The sequence below is a fragment of the Loxodonta africana genome, chromosome 1 (genome assembly GCF_030014295.1).
Source record: "Loxodonta africana isolate mLoxAfr1 chromosome 1, mLoxAfr1.hap2, whole genome shotgun sequence".
Taxonomy (NCBI): domain Eukaryota; kingdom Metazoa; phylum Chordata; class Mammalia; order Proboscidea; family Elephantidae; genus Loxodonta; species Loxodonta africana.
The window spans coordinates 11,683,916-11,707,121 of NC_087342.1; the positions used below are offsets into that span (position 1 = coordinate 11,683,916).

The 23,206-nt window shown below is 35.7% G+C and overlaps 1 protein-coding gene across 1 annotated transcript in view; it reads left to right on the forward strand.

Annotated features, from left to right (window-relative positions):
* STXBP5L (syntaxin binding protein 5L) overlaps positions 1 to 23,206 on the forward strand; it is a 369,977-nt gene that overhangs the window by 117,964 nt on the left and 228,807 nt on the right. Inside the window, exons 6-7 of the mRNA XM_064286653.1 lie at positions 13,180 to 13,314; positions 20,620 to 20,683. Of these exons, the coding sequence (XP_064142723.1) occupies positions 13,180 to 13,314; positions 20,620 to 20,683 (199 nt within the window). The remainder of the gene's footprint in view (positions 1 to 13,179; positions 13,315 to 20,619; positions 20,684 to 23,206) is intronic.

Below are 23,206 nucleotides of genomic sequence, written 5' to 3' on the forward strand. Positions count from 1 at the left end.
TATATGCAGCACACACAAACATGGGTATACATATGCCTACAGAGACACCTGTGCATGCATGTGCATTTACTTCCATATGCCCTCCTATATACATATATGCAAACATATCTACCTATGTAACCACACACATATTTTTTAGTTGTTACTGTTGCAAAATTGTATATCTCATATCATTTACTGAAATTGTCCCCTTTTCTTGTGTACTTCTTGGTGTCTTCATTCACCTTGGTCAGGTTGTGCAGAGTTCACCCATATTTGGTGTTCCCTTTCCCATCGCCAAAAATAGCCATGTGTCTACTATCTAGAAAGTCATTTCCCTTCCTTCTGCTTCCCGTCTCTAGAAACCATCAAGGAATGTCATTTTCTGTGTGTGTATCTATTCTGGACTTTTTAAAATAGTGGGACCATGCCATATCTGCCTTTCTGTGATTGACTTATTTCACTCAGATAATGTCCTCCAGATTCATCCATGTTATATTTTGCAGACTCCTTATAGTGTCGCTATGAGTCAGAATCGACTCGATGGCACTGGGTTTGGTTTGGTTTTTTGGTTTATTGCTCTTTTTAGCTCCATAGTATTCTATTGTATGATTGTATCACAATTTGTTTATCCATTCATCTGTTGATAGATGCTTAGATTGTTTTCATCTTTTTGCTATTGTGAAAAATGCAGCAGTGAACATAGGTGTGCATATATCTATTCATGTCACTGCTTCCTTAACTCTTGGATATAAACCTAGAAGTGAGATTTCTGGGTCATAAGGTATTTCTATTTCTAGTTTTTGAGGAAGTGCCATATCATTTTCCATAGTCGTTGTACCATTTTACAATCCCACCAGCAGTGTATGAGTCCAACATTTGTTTTCTGGGTTTTATTTATTTATTTATTTTTTTGATCATTGACATTTTTGCAGGAGTCAGATGGTATCTCCTTGTAGTTTTCCTTTGCATCTCTTAAGAGTTTGGCTGCTAACTTAAAGACTGGTAATTTGAACCCACCAGCTGCTCTTTGGAAACCCTATGGGACAGTTCTACTCTGTCCTGTAGCGTCACTATGAGTTGGAATTGACTTGACAGCAATGGGTTTGTTTTCGTTTTGTTTCATTTGTTGATGGCTAATGAGCGTGAGTGTCTTTTCACGTATTTGTTGGCTGCCCAGATGTCCTCTTTGGTGAGTTGTCTGTTCATATCATTTGCCCATTTTTTGATTGGATTGTTTGTCTTTTTGTTGTTGAGTTGTCGAAGTTTTCTATATATTTTAGAGATTAGACCCTCATCAGATATGTCATTGCCAAAGACTTTTTTTTCAGTCTGTAGGTTCTTATTTTACTCTTTGGGTAGCTTTAGCTATTCGGGGTCTCTTTCTTTTCCATGTGAGGTTGGAGATTAGCTTTTCCATTTTATAAAAGAGTGTTGTTGGAATTTGGATCAGGATTGCATTATATCTATAGATCACTTTGGGTAGTATTCACATTTTCACGATGTTATGTTTTCCAGTCCATGAACATGAAATGTTTTTCCACTTATGTAGATCTCTTATGGTTTCTTGCAGTAGTGTTTTATAGTTTTCCTTCTGTAAGTCTTTTATGTCCCTGGCTAGTTTTATCCCTAGGTATTTTATCCTTTTGGGGGCTGTTGTAAGTGGGATTGTTTTCTTTATTTCCTTTTTGGAGTTCTCTTTGTTAGCATAGAGGAAACCAGCTGATTTTTGTGTGTTGATCTTGTACCTTGCCGCTTTAGTGAATTCTTCTATTAGTTCTGGTAACTTTCTTGTGGAGTCTCTGGGATTTTCTATGTATAGGATCATGCCATCTGCAAATAAAAATAGTTTTTTCTTCTTCCTTTCCAACTTAGATACCTTTATTTCCCTATCTTGCCTTATTGCTTCAGAATTTCCAGTACAATATTCAATAAGAGCAGTGATAATGGGCATCCTTGTCTTGTTCTCAAGGGGAATAATCTCAATCTTTCTCTGTTGAGAATAATGTTGGCAGTTGGCTTTTCATATAAGCCTTTAATTATGTTGAAAAATTTCCGTTTTATTCCTACTTTGCTGAGAGTTCTCAGGAAAGAGTGTTGGATTTTATTAAATGCCTTTTCTGCATCCACTGAGGTGATCATGTGATACTTTTCCTTTGTTTTACTTATGTGGTGAAGTATGTTGATTGATTTTCTAATGTTGAACCATCCTTGCATACGGGGATGATTCCTATTTAGTCGTAATGTATTATTTTTGTGATATGCTGTTGAATCCCGTTGGCTTGAATTTTGTTGAGAATTTTGGTGTCTTTTTTATATTTATGAAGGATGTTGGTCTGTAATTTTTTATTTTTGTTGTGTGCTTGCCTGACTTTGGTATCAGGGTTGTGCTGGCTTCATAGAATGAATTAGGGAGTGCTTCTTACTCTTCTGTGTTCTGGAATAGTTGGAGTAGATTGGTATCAACTCTTCTCTGAATGTTTGGTAGAATTCTCCAGTGAAGCTGTCTGGGCTGGGACTTTTTATATTGGGAGTTTTTTTTTTTTTTTTTTAATGACATCTTCATTTTTTTCTTTTGTTGTAGGTCTGTTCAGACTCTGTACCTCTATTTGTTAGTTTAGGTAGGTAGTGTTTTTCTAGAAATTTGTCCATTTCTATAGAATTTCAAATTTGTTGGCGTACAGTTTTTCATAATATTCTGTTATGACCCTCTTTAACCCTGGTGGTGTAGTGGTTAAGTGCTATGGCTGTTAACCAAAAGGTCAGCAGTTCGAATCCACCAGGTGCTCCTTGGAAACACTATGGGGCAGTTCTACTCTGTCCTTTAGGGTCGCTATGAGTCGGAATCGACTCGATTACAATGCTTTTTTTTGTTATCTCAGTTCTGTTGTAATGTGACCCACTTCCTTTCTTATTTTGATTATTTGTATCATCTCCTTTTTTTCCTTTGTCAATTTGGCCAGTGGTTTGTCAATTTTATTAATCCTTTCAAAGAACCAACTTCTAGTCTTGTTGATTATTTCTATTGTTTTTCTGTTTTCTATTCCATTTTTTTCTACTTTGATTTTTATTATTTCCTTTCTTCTGATAATGTGGTCATCTTTTTTGTTCCTCTTCTATTTGCTCAAGTTGGGTTAAGTTATTGATTTTGGCCCTTCTTTTTCATGTGTGCATTTATTGCTATAAATTTTCCTCTGAACACTGCTTTTGTTGTGTTCCAGAGGTTTTAATATGTTGTGTTTCATTCTCATTTGATTCTAGTAATTTTTTTAATTTCATTTTTAATTTCTTCTTTTACCCAGTAGTTTTTAAGTAAGGTGTTATTCACTTTCCATGTATTTAATTTTTTTCCTTGTTCTTTCTGTTACTGATTTCTAGCTTTATAGTGCTGTGGTAGGAGAAGATATTTTGTATTATTTCAGTGTTTTTGAATTTATTGAGGCTTGCTTTGTGGCCTAAAATATGGTCAGTTCTGGAGAATGATCCATGTGCATTGAAGAAGAATGCGTTGCATTGAAGAAGAATGCGTACTCTGCTGCTGTTGGGTGGTGTGTTCTGTATAAGTCTTTGAAGTCAAGATGGTCGATGGTGTTATTTAGATCTTTTGCATTTTTGTGGAGTTTCTTTCTAGCTGTTCTGTCTGATCATCATCAAAAGTAGTATGTTGAAGTCCTACTATTATTGTAGAAATGTCTGTTTCCTTTTTCAATTCTGTTAAGAGTTTGTTTTATGTATTTTGGAGCTCTGTCATTGAGTGCATCAATAATATTGTTGTGTCTTCTTTGTGAATTGACCCTTTAGTCATTATATAATGCCCTCCTTTGTCTCTTGCAATGAATTTTGACTTAAAGTCCATTTTATCAGAGATTATTAATTCCACTCCTGCTCTCTTTTAGTTACCATTTGCTTGATATATTTTTTCTTTTTGGTTTGCTTTGTTTATTTTTTTTTTTAATTTTTTGAACTTTTATTGAGCTTCAAGTGAATGTTTACAAATCAAGTCAGTCTGTCACATATAAGTTAATATACATCTTACTCCTTACTCCCACTTGCTCTCCCCCTAATGAGTCAGCCCTTCCAGTCTCTCCTTTCGTGAAAACTTTGCCAGCCTCCAACTCCCTCTATCCTCCCATCCCCCCTCGACAGGAGATGCCAACACAGTCTCAAGTGTCCACCTGATATAATTAGCTCACTCTTCATCAGCATTTCTCTTCCACCCACTGTCCAGTCCCTTTCACGTCTGATGAATTGTCTTTGGGGATGGTTCCCATCCTGTGCCAACAGAAGGTTTGGGGACCATGACTGCCAGGATTCCTCTAGTCACAGCCTGACCATTAAGTCTGGTCTTTTTATGAGAATTTGGGGTCTGCATCCCACTGATCTCCTGCTCCCTCAGGGGTTCTCTGTTGTGCTCCCTGTGAAGGCAGTCATCGATTGTGGCTGGGCACCAACTAGTTCTTCTGGTCTCAGGATAATGTAGGTCTCTGGTTCATGTGGCCCTTTCTGTCTCTTGGGCTCTTAGTTGCCGTGTGACCTTGGTGTTCTTCATTCTCCTTTGCTCCAGGTGGATTGAGACCAATTGACGCATCTTAGATGGCCGCTTGTTAGCATTTAAGACCCTAGACGCCACATTTCAAAGTGGGATGCAAAATGTTTTCATAATAGAATTATTTTGCCAATTGACTTAGAAGTCCCCTTAAACCATGGTTCCCAAACCCCCGCCCTTGCTCCACTGACCTTTGAAGCATTCAGTTTATCCCGGAAACTTCTTTGCTTTTGGTCCGGTCCAGTCCAGTTGAGCTGACCTTCCATGTATTGAGTGTTGTCCTTCCCTTCACCTAAAGCAGTTCTTATCTGCTAATTAATCAGTAAAAAACCTTCTCCCTCCCTCCCTCCATCCCTCCCTGCCTCGTAACCACAAAAGTATGTGTTCTTCTCAGTTTATACTATTTCTCAAGATCTTATAATAGTGGTCTTATACAATATTTGTCCTTTTGCCTCTGACTGATTTCGCTCAGCATAATGCCTTCCAGGTTCCTCCATGTTATGAAATGTTTCACAGATTTGTCACTGTTCTTTATCAATGCGTAGTATTCCATTGTGTGAATATACCACAATTTATTTACCCATTCATCCGTTGATGGACACCTTGGTTGCTTCCAGCTTTTTGCTATTGTAAACAGTGCTGCAGTAAACATGGGTGTGCATATATCTGTTTGTGTGAAGGCTCTTATTTCTCTAGGGTATATTCCGAGGAGTGGGATTTCTGGGTTGTATGGTAGTTTTATTTCTAACTGTTTAAGATAACGCCAGATAGATTTCCAAAGTGGTTGTACCATTTTACATTCCCACCAGCAGTGTATAAGAGTTCCAATCTCTCCGCAGCCTCTCCAACATTTATTATTTTGTGTTTTTTGGATTAATGCCAGCCTTGTTGGAGTGAGATTGAATCTCATCGTAGTTTTAATCTGCATTTCTCTGATGGCTAATGATCGACAGCATTTTCTCATGTATCTGTTAGCTGCCTGAATATCTTCTTTAGTGAAGTGTGTGTTCATATCCTTTGCCCACTTCTTGATTGGGTTGCTTGTCTTTTTGTGGTTGAGTTTTGACAGAATCATGTAGATTTTAGAGATCAGGCACTGGTCGGAGATGTCATAGCTGAAAATTCTTTCCCAGTCTGTAGGTGGTCTTTTTACTCTTTTGGTGAAGTCTTTAGATGAGCATAGGTGTTTGATTTTTAGGAGCTCCCAGTTATCTGGTTTCTCTTCATCATTTTTGGTAATGTTTTGTATTCTGTTTATGCCTTGTATTAGGGCTCCTAGGGTTGTCCTTATTTTTTCTTCCATGATCTTTATCGTTTTAGTCTTTATGTTTAGGTCTTTGATCCACTTGGAGTTAGTTTTTGTGCATGGTGTGAGGTATGGGTCCTGTTTCATTTTTTTGCAAATGGATATCCAGTTATGCCAGCACCGTTTGTTAAAAAGACTATCTTTTCCCCAATTAACTGACACTGGGCCTTTGTCAAATATCAGCTGCTCATACGTGGATGGATTTATATCTGGGTTCTCAATTCTGTTCCATTGGTCTATGTGCCTGTTGTTGTACCAGTACCAGGCTGTTTTGACTACTGTGGCTGTATAATAGCTTCTAAAATCAGGTAGAGTGAGGCGTCCCACTTTCTTCTTCTTTTTCAGTAATGCTTTGCTTATCCGAGTCTTCTTTCCCTTCCATATAAAACTGGTGATTTGTTTCTCTATCACCTTAAAAAATGACATTGGAATTTGGATCGGAAGTGCATTGTATGTATAGATGGTTTTTGGTAGAATAGACATTTTTACTATGTTAAGTCTTCCCATCCATGAGCAAGGTATGTTTTTCCACTTAAGTATGTCCTTTTGAATTTCTTGTAGTAGAGCTTTGTAGTTTTCTTTGTATAGGTCTTTTACATCCTTGGTAAGATTTATTCCTAAGTATTTTATCTTCTTGGGGGCTACTGCGAATGGTATTGATTTGGTGATTTCCTCTTCGATGTTCTTTTTGTTGATGTAGAGGAATCCAAGTGATTTTTGTATGTTTATTTTATAACCTGAGACTCTGCCAAACTCTTCTATTAGTTTCAGTAGTTTTCTGGAGGATTCCTTAGGGTTTTCCGTGTATAAGATCATGTCATCTGCAAATAGAGATAATTTTACTTCCTCGTTGCCATTCCGGATGCCCTTTATTTCTTTGTCTAGTCTAATTGCCCTGGCTAGGACTTCTAGTACAATGTTGAATAAGAGCAGTGATAAAGGGCATCCTTGTCTGGTTCCCGTTCTCAAGGGAAATGCTTTCAGGTTCTCTCCATTTAGAGTGATGTTGGCTGTTGGCTTTGCATAGATGCCCTTTATTATGTTGAGGAATTTTCCTTCGATTCCTGTTTTGGTGAGAGTTTTTATCATGCATGGGTGTTGGACTTTGTCAAATGCCTTTTCTGCATCAATTGATAAGATCATGTGGTTTTTGTCTTTTGTTTTATTTATGTGGTGGATTACATTAATGGTTTTTCTAATATTAAACCAGCCTTGCATACCTGGTATAAATCCCACTAGGTCGTGGTGAATTATTTTTTTGATATGTTGTTGAATTCTATTGGCTAGAATTTTGTTGAGGATTTTTGCATCTATGTTCATGAGGGATATAGGTCTATAATTTTCTTTTTTTGTAATGTCTTTACCTGGTTTTGGTATCAGGGAGATGGTGGCTTCATAGAATGAGTTGGGTAGCATTCCGTCATTTTCTGTGCTTTGAAATACCTTTAGTAGTACTGGTGTTAATTCTTCTCTGAAAGTTTGGTAGAACTTTGCAGTGAAGCTGTCCGGGCCAGGGCTTTTTTTTGTTGGGAGTTTTTTGATTACCGTTTCGATCTCTTTTTTTGTTATGGGTCTATTTAGTTGTTCTGCTTCTGAATGTGTTAGTTTAGGTAGGTAGTGTTTTTCCAGGAATTCATCCATTTCTTCCAGGTTTGCAAATTTGTTAGAGTATAATTTTTCATAATAATCTGATATGATTCTTTTAATTTCAGTTGGGTCTGTTGTGATGTGGCCCTTCTCGTTTCTTATTCGGGTTATTTGTTTCCTTTCCTGTATTTCTTTAATCAGCCTAGCCAGTGGTTTATCAATTTTGTTAATTTTTTCAAAGAACCAGCTTTTGGCTTTGTTAATTCTTTCAATTGTTTTTCTGTTCTCTAATTCATTTAGTTCAGCTCTAATTTTTATTATTTGTTTTCTTCTGCTGCCTGATGGATTCTTTTGTTGCTCACTTTCTATTTGTTCAGGTTGTAGAGACAGTTCTCTGATTTTGGCTCTTCTTTTTGTATGTGTGCATTTATCGATATAAATTGGCCGCTGAGCATTGCTTTTGCTGTGTCCCAGAGGTTTTGATAGGAAGTATTTTCATTTTCATTGCATTCTATGAATTTCCTTATTCCCTCCTTGATGTCTTCTATAACCCAGTCTTTTTTCAGGAGGGTATTGTTCATTTTCCAAGTATTTGATTTCTTTTCCCTAGTTTTTCTGTTACTAATTTCTAGTTTTATTGCCTTGTGGTCTGAGAAGATGCTTTGTAATATTTCGATGTTTTGGATTCTGCAAAGGTTTGTTTTATGACCTAATATGTGGTCTATTCTAGAGAATGTTCCATGTGCGCTAGAAAAAAAAGTATACTTTGCAGCAGTTGGGTGGAGAGTTCTGTATAAGTCAATGAGGTCATGTTGGCTGATTGTTGTAATTAGGTCTTCCGTGTCTCTATTGAGCTTCTTACTGGATGTCCTGTCCTTCTCCGAAAGTGGTGTGTTGAAGTCTCCTAGTATAATTGTGGAGGTGTCTATCTCACTTTTCAGTTCTGTTAAAATTTGATTTATGTGTCTTGCAGCCCTGTCATTGGGTGCATAAATATTTAATATGGTTATGTCTTCCTTATCAATTGTCCCTTTTATCATTATGTAGTGTCCTTCTTTATCCTTTGTGGTGGATTTAAGTCTAAAGTCTATTTTGTCAGAAATTAATATTGCTACTCCTCTTCTTTTTTGCTTATTGTCTGCTTGATATATTTTTTTCCATCCTTTGAGTTTTAGTTTGTTTCTGTCTCTAAGTAGTCTAAGGTGTGTCTCTTGTAGGCAGCATATAGACGGATCATGTTTCTTTATCCAGTCCGAGATTCTCTGTCTCTTTATTGGTGCACTTAGTCCATTTTCATTCAGCGTAATTATAGATAAATAAGTGTTTAGTGTTGTCATTTTGATGCCTTTTCGTGTGTGTTGACAATTTCATTTTTCCACTTACCTTTTTGTGCTGAGACGTTTTTCTTTGTAAATTGTGAGATCCTCATTTTCGTAGTGTTTGACTTTATGTTTGTTGAGTGGTTACGTTTTTCTTGGCTTTTATCGAGTTATGGAGTTGTTATACCTCTTTGTGGTTACCTTATTATTTACCCCTATTTTTCTAAGTAAAAACCTAACTTGTATTGTTCTATATCGCCTTGTATCACTCTCCATATGGCAGCTCTATGCCACCTGTATTTAGTCCCTCTTTTTGATTATTCTGATCTTTTACGTATTGACTTCAGTGATTCCCTGTTATGAGCATTTTTTTTTAATTAATCTTAATTTGTTTTTGTGATTTCCCTATTTGAGTTGATATGAGGATGTTCTGTTTTGTGACCTTGTGTTGTGCTGGTATCTGATATTATTGGTTTTCTGACCAAACAGTATCCTTTAGTATTTCTTGTAGCTTTGATTTGGTTTTTTCAAATTCTCTAAACTTGTGTTTATCTGTAAATATCTTAATTTCGCCTTCATATTTCAAAGAGAGTTTTGCTGGCTATATGATCCTTGGCTGGCAGTTTTTCTCCTTCAGTGCTCTGTATATGTCGTCCCATTCCCTTCTTGCCTGCATGGTTCCTGCTGAGTAGTCTGAACTTATTCTTATTGATTCTCCCTTGAAGGAAACCTTTCTTTTCTCCCTGGCTGCTTTTAAAATTTTCTCTTTATCTTTGGTTTCGGCAAGTTTGATGATAATATGTCTTGGTGTTTTTCTTTTTGGATCAATCTTAAATGGGGTTTGATGAGCATCTTGGATAGATATCCTTTCGTCTTTCATGATGTCAGGGAAGTTTTCTGTCAGCAGATCTTCAACTATTTTCTCTGTGTTTTCTGTCCTCCGTCCCTGTTCTGGGACTCCAATCACACGCAGGTTATCCCTCTTGTTAGAGTCCCACATGATTCTTAGGATTTCTTCTTTTTTTTTAATTCTTTTATCTGATTTTTTTTCAGCTATGTTGGTGTTAATTCCCTGGTCCTCCAGATTTCCCAGTCTGCATTCTAATTGGTCGAGTCTGCTCCTCTGACTTCCTATTGCGTTGTCTAATTCTGTAATTTTATTGTTAATCTTTTGGATTTCTACATGCTGTCTCTCTATGGATTCTTGCAACTTACTAATTTTTCCACTATGTTCTTGAATAATCTTTTTGAGTTCTTCAACTGTTTTATCAGTGTGTTCCTTGGCTTTTTCTGCAGTTTGCCTTATTTCGTTTGTGATGTCTCGAAGCATTCCTTAAATTAGTTTTTTATATTCTGTATCTGATAATTCCAGGATTGTATCTTCATTTGGGAAAGATTTTGATTCTTTTGTTTGGGGGGTTGTAGAAGCTGTCATGGTCTGTTTCTTTATGTGGTTTGATATGGACTGCTGTCTCCGAGCCATCACTGGGGAGCTTGTTTTTCCAGAAAATCCACTAAAAAAAAATGTAGTCAGATCCCTATCAGAACTGCCTTTGGATTATAACCACCACCTTGTTCCCTGTAAGGATGAAAGTCCGGGATTTGGATCATATATGCTTGGCTGTAGCTGGTTCTGTGTTTTTAGTCCAATTAGGGATGGATTTTTGGTCCCTGGGTTTTTGTGGTTCCTTCTCTCAGGCTGGAAGAGTGGGTTAGGAAAAGACCAAAAGAAAAAAAAAGGCGGGGGGGGGAAGCAAAGCCGCCGCATAGCCGTAGCCGTAGCCATTCTCCCTCTGGCTCAGGAAATTCCAATGTTAATGAAGCCGCCTGGGTAGGGTGGTGGAGGGATCAGAGAGATAGGAGAGTAGCACCTCGGAATATAGCCAGAGTTGGTTGTCTTGCTTGGAATGACTATTTTATCTGAGATTCCCGAGGGGCGTGTTGCCTATGTGTGCTGGCTGTGTGGAGATTGCCCCCGGGGATCTGGCCCACTGAAGCCACGGTCAGATCCTCCGCTGCCAGTGCAAATCCCAGCGTCAAGGTTCCCCTGCTGGGACGCTGCACTCCGGACTCCAAAATCAGTCGCTGCCTCCCGGGGACTTCTCGTCCTGCCAGCCGCGTCGCCGTGCCACCTCCGCGGACCAGCTGGGCCCCTTCCCAGGGTTAGTTCAGGGGAGTAGGGCTGCGCCCCGTGCTTGCGCCATAACAGCACCCAGTCAAAAGCCTGGCGGCAAGATTCCCCGGCTGGGACACTGCATTCCCAGCTCCAAGACCAGTCACTGCCTCCCGGGGACTTCTCCCACCTGCTGCGTTGCCACGCCGCCCGTGCGGACCGGCTGGGCCCCCTCCCGGGGTGAGTTCAGGGGGGTAGGGCTGCACCCCTTGTTTGCACCGTCAGCTCCCCTGGGCCCTGACCTAAACCGGGCGCCAAGGTTACCTTACTGGGACGCTGGCTCCAGGCTCCGAAAACAGTCGCTGCTTCCCCGTATTTGTTTGTTTTCCGTCTCTAAATCTGTGTTTGTTGTTCAGGGTTCGTAGATAGTTATGTATGTGATCGATTCACTTGTTTTTCCGAGTCTTTGTTGCAAGAGGGACCCGAGGTAGCATCTACCTAGTCCGCCATCTTGGCCCCGCCCTCCTCTCTTTTTTACATTTTATATCTTTATTGCTTTTTCTGATTATAAAGGTAATCCATACTCATTGTTAACATTTCAGACAATTCAGAAATCATAAATTTTTTTAGAAATTCATTTATAATTCCAATTCAGACATCATCTAAGTTTCTCAAGTTTGTTCTGGCAACAAATGGCACATAGTGTCTGTGGTTTACAACAGCAAACATGTATTTTCCCCTCAGGTTACAAAAGAGCTGCATCACGGCTGTGGATATTTTTTCCATCTTTTGATTTTTAACCTATTTATGTCTTTGTGTCTAAGGTGTGTCTCTTTTTGGCAACATATTGATGGGTCATGTTTTTTAATCCATTCTACCACTCTTTGTCTCTTGAGAGATACATTTAATCCATTTACATTCAGTGTGATTTTGATAGGTATGAATTCACTGCTGCCATTTTGTTATGTTTTGTGTGTGTGTGTGTGATATTAATGCTTTCTTTGTCCAACTTAATTTTCTGTCCTGGGTTCTTTTTGTATATGGATTTTCTTTTCACATCCTTTATTGTTGTAGTTTTTGTGTTTACTGAGTTTTTAAAATTTTTCATCTTTATTTTGGTGAGTAGATTTATTAATTTTGTTTGTGGTTACTCTGAAATTTACCTTTATCTTTCTAAGTTCAAAACAGTCTATTATATCTTACTGTCTCCTTGACTTCCTCTTTATGTGGAACCTCTATAAATAGACCATTTATTCCCCCATTTTTGTTTTGAACTTGTCATTGTTTGCAGCTTAACATCTCTGGTTTCCTGCTATCAGTTTTGCAGCTTTACTTTAGTTTTGAGAATTCCTTCTGTTTGCTGTTCAAGATTCCAAGATTTTCATCTGTATCTGTTTCACTTGGTTTCTCAAGTCTTTGCTGTAGAGGGATGGCCTGGTGCGTTTGACTAAGCCATGTTGGGGCCTGGATACCCTTCATTATCTTTTTAAGCATGATTGAGGAAACATGATGGAACCTAACTAGAGAGACTGACAATGCTGGGAACAGAAGAATCTGGTAAATTCCCAGATTTCATAGATAGGAGTCTTGGTTGCTCTGAATATGGTACAGATTCCGAGAGCTGGTTAGAAAGCCCATTGTGGAGACGAAGGCAGAAGAGAATAGTGGATCTTTGACCTTTTAAGTTTTCTTTGTGCTACTTGCATGCCAAAAATCTGAATGAAAGTGAAATAATTTATCATCTCATATAGACATAGCTACACTTGTCTGTGAACTCTGAAATTTATGTTATATGTACCTAAAAGGTTGGCTGCTGACCAAAAGTTTGGCTTGATGTTTTTGGAAGTTTTATTTAAAATGAGTGTTGTCTAAAAGATAAATAATGTAGCTTGGTGGAAAAATGGTAGTTTTGCAACCAAAGAGGACTGAATTTGAATCCTAGTTTTGCCACTTATTAGCTGTCAGTCTTGAGCAAGTAAAAAAAAAAAATTTACAACCTCAGTTTCCTCCTTGTAAAACAGAAATAAATATCTGTCCTGCAGTATTGTTTTCAGAAACAGAAATAATGTATATGAAGTGTACAGCATCATATTGCCAGACCCATATGAGGCACTTGTGATTGTTATCATTACTGTTTTTGACGATATACTATTATTTATTTCATACTTTCTACTATGATTAAATGGAAATTGAGTATCTAGTAAATTTCAGTATTTATATAGCTATCACTACATAATGAGTGTAATATAATGCATAATGACTATAATATAAAAATATGCTTATCAAATATAAAATTTAGATATTTTAATTGTAATTTTCTTTTTTTCAGAATTACTTACTGTCATCTACCTTTCCAGAGTAAATGGCTCTATGTTGGAACAGAAAGAGGAAATACACATATTGTAAATATTGAGTCTTTCATTCTTTCTGGATATGTTATCATGTGGAACAAAGCAATTGAACTGTAAGTTTGAACTTCAGTATCACTTTATTTGGCTTAAATATTTCATATAGTTATGTAACGTATTTATTGAATTACAGTTATTTGAAACAACTAAAAAAAATTTTATAGGTAATGTATGATTAATTTTAGTGAAAATTAATTTAAAATTTAAAACTATAAGACTTTTAAAAAATAGATATTTTAGTATTAACATATGCTAATTTTAGACTTTTCAAGCCTTGTAAATAATTAAGACTTATGCAGAGAAAATTTGATGATAAAGTAGTAAGGCTCATTCTACAAGTTATAGGTGGAAATCTTCCCATTATTTTGTGGTCACACTTAGTATAGCCACTTCCAGTGGGAATGGCAAGTGGATTGTGACCACATTTAGTTTTATGTAAAAATAGCCATCATCAGTGCACCTGTGTTGTAATGCTGGTATCTTATTCTTCTTTTGCCTAATTAAAATATTTTTCTGGATTCAAAGGAGAAACAATTTATTAATACCTTTCATGTTGTGATATATACAGCTATTTGGGTGTGTTGATAATGGCAATAACAAGTCTGACTTTGGCACTGATATTTATGTTTCTACACATTTAAATATAAAAGCCTTTCGATGTGAAACTTATGGAATGCTAAGCTAATTGTAGTACATACATAAATAATTCTCCTTGTCTTTTAATCAGAAGGTCAATTTTTCTTTAATAAATTTTAGTGCTATGAACATACTAGATCCCTAATTAGATATATGTAATTTGGGGCTGGTTCATTCTTCCATATATATTCTGAGTTTACATCATTATTTTTCTCCAGAATTCTGATTAAAGCATCCTGTTTCCATGAAGTTTGACTCTGGTCTTTATAATAAATCTGCTATTCACTACCACCAATATTTCAATGTGCATGTATATTACTTGATAAGGATAGTTGTTACTAGTTATATTCTTGAAACAGTATTCCTTTTGTGTTGTATCCTAATGTGTTTTATTAATGATAATTCTTCCTCTCTCATTAGATTAAGAACTATTCCAGGCCAGAATCTTTGTTGATTGTGTTTTTTTTTTTTTTTTTACCATACTTGGCTTATTTGGGTTCTTTCCACACGAAAGCAAAAAAACCAAACCTGTTGCCATCAAGTTGATTTTGACTCATAGTGACCCCACAGGACAGAGTAGAACCACCCCATCTGGTTTCTAAGGAGCGGCTGGTGGATTTACACTGTCGGCCTTTTGATTAGCAGCTGAGCTCTTAATCGCTGCACCACCAGTGCTCCTCTTTCCACACTGTGGCTACTAAATGACTTTATTGAAGCACTAGTAATGTGAAGTTTCATGCTGGCATTGACTTACAACTTTCATTTAAATTTTCAAGATAATTGCTGTGAGCTATTTTGTTATTGAGTCAATTCTGACTTATTTTTTATTATTTGTTTCAATGTTCTGTTTGCGTATTTTTAAGAGCGTTTATCCTATAGACAATTATGTTTCCCAGAATAAGTTACTTAACTTTTTAGCCATTTGGGAAGGACTTTTCCCCCTATAATCTTAGTCGTATAAAAGCAATAAATAGTACTGCAGTTAATGCTTCTCCAGCTGCTAACCAAAAGGTCAGCAGTTCGAATCTGCCAGGCCTCCTTGGGAACTCTACGGGGCAGTTCTTCTCTGTCCTGTAGGGTCGCTATGAGTTGGAATCGACTCAACGGCAGTGGGTTTGGTTTATTTTTGGTTTCATAATGTTGTTTTAGCATGTTGGTTAAAACATGTAAACTTGAGAGCAGATTGAATTACGGAAGTTTTAAACAAATGCAATATTAGTATAAATAGTAATAGATGTATTGTTTATATTAAGGTGAATGCTGCTAATTTAGAAGTTTATTATCTTAAATAGATCACAATTTTACCATTCTTGCAATGTTGTTTGTATTAATTTACTTAAGAAATCCTTTCCATAACTATCTGAGTTATTGTGGAAACCCTGGTGGCATAATGGTTAAGTGCTATAGCTACTAACCAAAAGGTTGGCAGTTCGAATCCACCAGGCACTCCTTGGAAACTCTGTGGGGAGTTCTACTCTGTTCTGTAGGGTTGCTATGAGTCAAAATTGACTCCACGGCAACAGGCTTTTCTTTTTTTTTTTAACAGGATCTGAACTATTGACTTATGTACATATATAGTCTATACTTTATGATTTCAGGACTAATAAAATCATAGTTAAAGATGTATATTATAAAGGAGTGTAAAACTAGGAAAAATTAAAAAGTAAAATAAGGTACTTTTATTTTTCATAGTGTGATCATATACATTTGATTCAGCATCAGACTAGCATGTACATTTCTATATAAATCCTGTGCTTTATAGAGTTGTACCTGCCTATGAAAATGTCCTTGAAATATCCTCGTGAAATTATTAGTAGGCACAATGTCATCACTCCATGTCTATTGGTTTATTTAGACCAGATTTCTTAAAAAAAGTGTTCCATGGAACTCTAGTTCCATTGTGATAGATACAATTTAAATGCCAACTTCCAGTCTTCCAGAATTGTCTTTTCATTGGTTTCTACCTCTTGAGATGCACAAAAATAGATGCATGCCAATTCTTGTTAATGTGTGTCAAATGTATAGAAAATGATAAAATATGCATTTAATAAAGTCATTTCATAAAAATTTTAGACAATAAATTTTAACAATACATTTTTCTAAGTATAGCAAATACGAGACTTGTCTCTAAGAGATACATGGGAGTATTTTGATTTTAAATCCTTATTTGAATTACTGTTCATTCAGTGTTTTCTGTTTTTCAGCTTTTTTTCTATTTTTAATGAATTCTCCTAATTTGAATTATAGGCAATTCCTAAAATTACCAATAGTTTATGTTTCCAAAATGTATATATTCGTTATTTGGAACCTGGAACACAGTTTCCGTATGAACAGTGATGTTTGCAGAATACATCGTAAAGTGTGGGACTAAATGGCTTTTAAAAAATATTTTCATGGAAAATGATGTTCCAAGTTATGCAGTTTCTATAGGGCAGCCCTGGCATTAAAAAAAAAAAAAGAAAGAAAAGGAATCTCTTCTTTGCTACATATGATTAAAATTTGAGCATGAAATTCAGAATTAAATCCTAAGTTCAAGTCTTAGATTTATCTAACAATAATTCAAATGTGGTGGCACAGTGGTTAAGCATTCGGCTGCTAACCAAAAGGTGGGCAGTTCAAATCCACCAGCCACTTCTTGGAAACCTGATGGGGCAGCTCTGCTCCATCCTATAGGGATGCCATGAGTTGGGTTCAACTTGATGGCGGTGGGTTTGGTTTTTTGTTGTTGTTGTTATATGCTAGATACTGGAAACAATTATGAACTGGAAAGACATAGCTTCTGTCATCCCAGAGCCTCCAGTTTACTGAAGTGAGAGTAAATAAAAAGCAATCACAATATAGTGGAAATATAGCAATTCCATAAAAAAGGACACCTAATATAGTCTTGAGGTCTCAGAGAAATAGCTGTGAAGAGAGGTATATCCATACTTGAATCTGAAAGATTAGTTTCAGTTAGATGAGTGAAGAGTAGGGGAAAGGGAGTAAGAGTGTCTAGGCAGAGGGAACAGAATATGTGACAGCAAGATGTGAGAGAATGTTCTGTTCCATGCACAGAAATTTTAAGTAGTTTAGTTGGTTGACATGGCTGGGGGAGAGAATGCAAGAGATAAAGCTGGAGAGTTAGAGTATATAATGTGATAGGCCTTATAAGCCAATTTGAGAATGTTGGACTTTATCTAACACCAGGAAGGAACTACTAGAGTGTGAAAGATTTTAAGCAGGAAATCAACTTGATCAGATTTGCATTTTAGGAAAACTATGAATACAGGTATGGAGAAATGATTGGAGGGAGAAAAGACTGTGTTATTGGTAACAGGGTGGCAGTTGTACAGATGGAGATAAGCTGGCATATTAAAAAGTTATTTAGATGATAGAAGAGACAAGACTTGGATATTTTGGGAGGAGGTAAAAAAAATAGTGAAAGAATTAAGGGTGATCTTCAGGTGTTTAACTTGAGCAACTATGTAGATAATGGTGCCATTTGTGTAAGAGTGCAGGAGATTGAGTAGGATAAAGGTAAAATAATGAGTTCAGCTTTAGATGGGTTGAGTTGTATGTGTATGCATTCACATTGACTTGGTATGGGAGATGGTATAAAGTGGGATATACAGATCTGAAGGTAATGAGAGAGATCAAAATGTACATGGTTGTTAAAACCATGAGAATAAATGATTATTGTGCATGGAGTGTTTAGACAAAAAGTAGCAAAATGGTAGCCGGTGGATCAATTTTGATTCGCTGATATGTTTTGTTTGACCATCAGAGTATTTAAATATGTCCTAAATTTTTAGTTTTCAATATTTAAAAATTGATAGAGTAGACACAAAAATTTGCATTTCCAGCTTTTCATAGATGAAATTCATGATATGGCAGTTCTAGTCCGCATTCCTCCATAACAGTAATCAACTGGGGCTGAGTAGCAAGTTTCCTTTTAAGGTGAATCATGTGCTCTCCAGTTTGGTACAGGCACAGTACCTATTCAGCCTATTTTACTCATTTGCAATACCTGCCTGACTCCTGTGGTCTCTGGAATTTATGACTCCACATAATGTATGGAAGCAGAAGAAAGTCTAAGACAGAATACCAAGGAATGCCAATGTTTAAGATAATGGGAAGAGGAAAAAAAAAAGTCTACAAAGAAACTATCAATACCTCATTGTGACGAGTGGGAGAAATAAAAATAAATAGTGATACTTAGAAGAATTATTGAGCATTGTTTAGGTGGATATTACAGAAATTTAAGTTTATTGATAATTCTGTCTAAAATAATTTTTGTGGACTTTACAGAATACAGAATCCACAGATAGTTTTTTACTTTTTACATTAAGTTCTTATAATAAGAACTTGATAAGTTTGCTATGGAGCGCTTTGTGGTCTTTGGAAGTTTACTGTCAGGGAAAAAGTTGGTAGAAATATACCAAAATGCTAATAGTAATTATCTCTGGGCAGTGAAATTATGTGAGATATTTTTTCCTCTTCTTAACTTTTGTGTGTCTTCTATATATTTTTAAAAACAATAATAGTATTTCTTCTATAGCCTCAGAGAGTCACTGCAAATAACCACAGTTTAATACTAGATTATTTTCTGTCCTTGAGCAGTTTATAGAGTCTGAGAATCCAAATGGAAAAAATCTTGAATCTGGTCTAATTAGTGCTTCCCAGATTATATGTTAGTGATTTCCTTAGTATGGCCAGTGGAAAAGAATTCTATAGACCAACAGCTTTGGAAAATATTGAAGAGTCACAGTGTTTATTTGCTATTACAGGCTTTCAGAAGTTCTGTAGCAAAAAAAAAAAAGTACTTAATTTTGTTTAATTCAGGCTCTTCCAGACTTACTTGACGTGGACCATTCTTCATGTGAAGTATCTTGTATCTCTACTAGTTTATCATGGAGTATACTTTGGTAAATGTTGGTCCAGTCAAACCCAAGAGGCAGGTAGTGGGTTTGTGGCTTGTTGGAGATAACTAGTTCCCAAAAGATGATTGAAGGACATTGTTCCTTATCAAAGGCATTTATACCTCTGTAAAGCACTGCATTCATATATAAATGATATATTACATATAAGTGTGGGAAAAATTGCAAAAAGTTCTATAAACGTTTTATGAAGCCCTTTCTAGTTCTTTTCTCCTTTCATATATTCTAAAATGCAATCATAACTCTGATTTGTAATTATCACACCAATCATAATTCATACTATTTATTGAAGCTTACTGTGTTTGGGGCGTCATGTTAGGTGCCATATGTATATGTATTAGCCACCTCCCATCTGTCAGTGGAGGTTTGCATGTTGCTATGATGCTGAGCAGGTTTCAGCAGAGCTTCTAGACTAAGACAGACTAGAAGGGAAGGCCTAGCGATCTGCTTCCAAAAATCCAGCCAGTAAAAACCTAATGGATCATAGCAGTTTGATCCCATTGCACGTGGAGTCATCAGAAGTCAGGGGGAACTCTATGGCAGCTGACAACAACAGTATGTATGTTACTTCTAATCCTCACAACTGTTCAGTGGGGTTAGTGCTACTGTCCCCATATTTAGATGAGAATATTTAGAATGAATTCATTAACAAAATTTATAAATGTATAACAAATCTATATTTATTCCTCTTAGTCACTCTGAGGAGTCCATAATAGGGAAATCTGGAGTTACTTAATTTGTCACTTTTCTCTGACTGCCAATAATTTTTCGAATTTAAATTTTCTTCATTGTTTTGTGCACCATCTTTAATGGTTTTCATGTATGATCAGAAAAATAAACTAAAACTATGCCAATATAATTATAATAGAATTACTCTGGCACAATTAGGCCATGAAGAAAGGCTTTGGAAAATTGAAAAATAATAAATTTCTGGTCATATTGTATTTAACCATGACATAATCACACTGAGTGATATAAACTAGGAATTATAAAAGAAATATAACAAATACCAAAATAGATGAAATTTAAAGTCAAAATGAGAGAGTCCTTTTAACAATGTGCTGTTAGAATCATTATTATCTTCTATTGATTACTGTAGCTAACCAAATAAATACGACATAACTAGAGAAATAGGTTTCTGAGTTTGTCAGGTTGCTAGAAAGTGGCTATCACTAGAGTTTCTTCATAAATCAAAGGAGCCTCTGTACTTTTCTTTAGGGGCAAAATCAGAGGAGATTTCATGTCAAAGGAAATCTTAAATCAGGGATGACTTTGCGGTTTGATTAAAACGGGTTTACAGCAAAAGCATTGTGGCTATAGAATTATTTCAAATTCTCAGAGGCTCAGATCTGGCAGCAGACATTTCAGATAATGAAGGATCCATTGTTATGTGGATCTATGTTCTTAAATCTGATTTTAAAAAAATCACTCTTACTTTAATAGACTTAGATATCAGTAAAGAAAATGATATCTAAACTAAATCTGAACTAAAACCCTAAATATTGGAAGCTTATTCCAATAAAAGGTCTGGGTGGTGCAAACAGTTTGTGCTTGACTACTAACCTAAATTCTGGTGGTTGGAACCCACCCAGTGTGGCACCATGGAAGAATGGCCTGGTGACCTGCTTCTATAAACATTACAGCCATGAAAATTCTATGAAGAGTTCTACTATGACAAACATGGGGTCGCCATGAGTCAAAATTGACTCAATGGCAATAAGTATTCCAATAATTTCTTTGTTCCAGCCTCTAACTGTTAAGATGTTTTAATGTTTATTTTTTAATTACTCTTTTAAATTGATTTAACAGATCCACAAAGACTCATCCAGGTCCAGTTGTACATTTAAGTGATAGCCCAAGAGATGAAGGGAAAGTGAGTATTGTAATATTATTCTTGCATTTGTTTACCTCATTCCTGAATAAAGATGTTTCTTTCAAACATTTTATACCTACCATCTAGCACAGTTTATAGTATTCATTGTGATCTAAAATTAAAATTTGTTGAACTAATGAATGAGCAAATGAATGAATGTATGAACTATTCATATTAGTAATGATCCCATATTAAGTCTTTAGTTTCACCTAGAGCTAAAGCTGATATTTAATTCTAGAATTTTGAGGAAGGCATGTAATATGTAGAACAATGTTAATTTTTGAATATTCTATGCTTGAGCTTAATATGATTAATCAGTATTATTAATTATTAATCATTAGCCCCTGTTATTCAGTTTTGATAGTGATAAATGACAATATTAAATAATATAAATTAGCCAATCTTGATATTATAAATAGATAATAATATAGAAAACATCAGATTAAAGAAATAACCTTTATTCATCTTTATTATTTTATAATTTTCATTTGATGATGAAAACAAAGTCTATAACTTGAAAAGATTGTGGCACTGTCATTATAAAATAACATTTATTATGTCTCTTCAAGTATAATTTTTGCTAAATACTATAGAAAGCACTTGAATAAATTATTTAGTATAGGTTTGGTCCTTTGTTTAGTTTTAAAGAATAGACTGAATTAACCAAATAAATATTGAACATGAAAGTCAAGACTGCCTGATGGTAATAGAAAGAAGATTATATTCCTTCAAATTAATTTGTAAATACAATGTAATTCCAATCAGGCCCCATCAGGCTTTATTTATTTTTAAATAATTGACAAACTGATCCTAAAATTAATCAGAAAAAGAAAATGCTTTGGGCAAGGCATTTTTGAAAAAGAAATACTGTGTGATGTTGGTACAGGGGTATACAAGTAGAACAATGGATATTCTAGATATTATGGGAATTTTATATTTTTAAAGCAGGTATTTCAGGACATAAACTATTAAATGAATGGTGTTAGACAATTGGCTACCCATTTGGGAAAAAAACAGTAAGACCTCTACCTCAATTCACAGAAATAAATTCCAGGTGAAGCAAATACATGTAAATATGTCTTGTCTAAGGGTGTCCCTAATCTACAGTAATAACCCATTTCCTGTAGTTTCTTCTAATACTTCCAGGTATTTAACCTTGGCTAAATCACTTCAATTCTTGAAGCTCAGTTTTTTTTTTTTTAATTTTTATTATGCTTTAAGTGAAAGTTTACAAATCAAGTCAGTCTGTCACACAAAAACTTATATACACCTTGCTACATACTCCCAATTGGTGCCCAGCTTTTTAAATTGATAATCTTTTGTCACATATAAGTTTTTTATTTTGATATATTCCGTTTTATCAGTCTTTTCATTCGATTCCTTCTTTTTGTTTCTTATTCAGTAAATTTTTACCTTCATGAGGGAAAATATAATTCTATTTTTTATATCAGTTTTAAGGATTTGTATTCCACATTTAGATTTTAATCCATATGTAATTTATTTTATGTTGGTTCAAGACAGGGATGTTGTTTTATCTTTACGTGTAAATAATTCATTTATTGAATAGTCATATTCAATTTGTTGAATATGAATAATCAAGTTATTGAATTATTTATTGAATAATTCATTTATTGAATACAAATCCACTGATTTATATGGCCACCTCTGTCATGTATCCAGCTTCCACATATTAGAGGATTTTCTTCTGGACTTTCTCTTCTGTTGTATCCAACTCATGGCGACCTTATGTATAACAGAATGAAACATTGCCCAGTCCTGTGTCATTCTCACAATCTTTGATACATTTGAGCCCATTGTGGCACCTACTGTGTCAATCCAATTCGTGGAGGGTTTCCCTCATTTTCACTGACCGTCTACTAAACATGATGTCCTTTTCTAGTGATTGGTATTTCCTGATGATGTGTCTAAAGTAAGCATGATAAAATCTTACCGTCCTTGCTTCTAAGGAGCATTCTGGCTGTTCTTCCAAGACGGAGTTGTTCATTCTTCTGGCAGTCCATGTTATATTAAATAGTCTTTGCCAACACCATAATTCAAACATGTCAATTCTCCTTCGATTTTCCTTTTTCATTGCCCAGCTTTTACATCCATATGAGGCCATTAAAAAGACCATGGCTTGGGTCACTTGCACCTTAGTCCTCAAAGGGATATCTTTGCTTTTTAACACTTTAAGGAAGCCTTCTGCAGCAGATTTGCCAATTCAATAGGTCCTTTGATTTCTTGTCTGCTGCTTCCATGGGTGCTGAGCTATGATCTAAGTAGAATAAAATTCTTGACAACTTTTACCTTCTCCATTTATCATGATGTTCTTTATTGGTTCAGTTGTAACAGTTATTGTTTTCTTTTTGTTCAGGTGTAATCCATATTGAAGGCTGTAGTCTTTGACTTTCATCAGTAAGTGCTTCAGGTCATCTTCACTTTCTGTAAACAAAATTGTGTTATCTGCATATCACAGGGTGTTTATGAGTCTTCCCCCAATCCTAATGCCATGTTCTTCTTCAT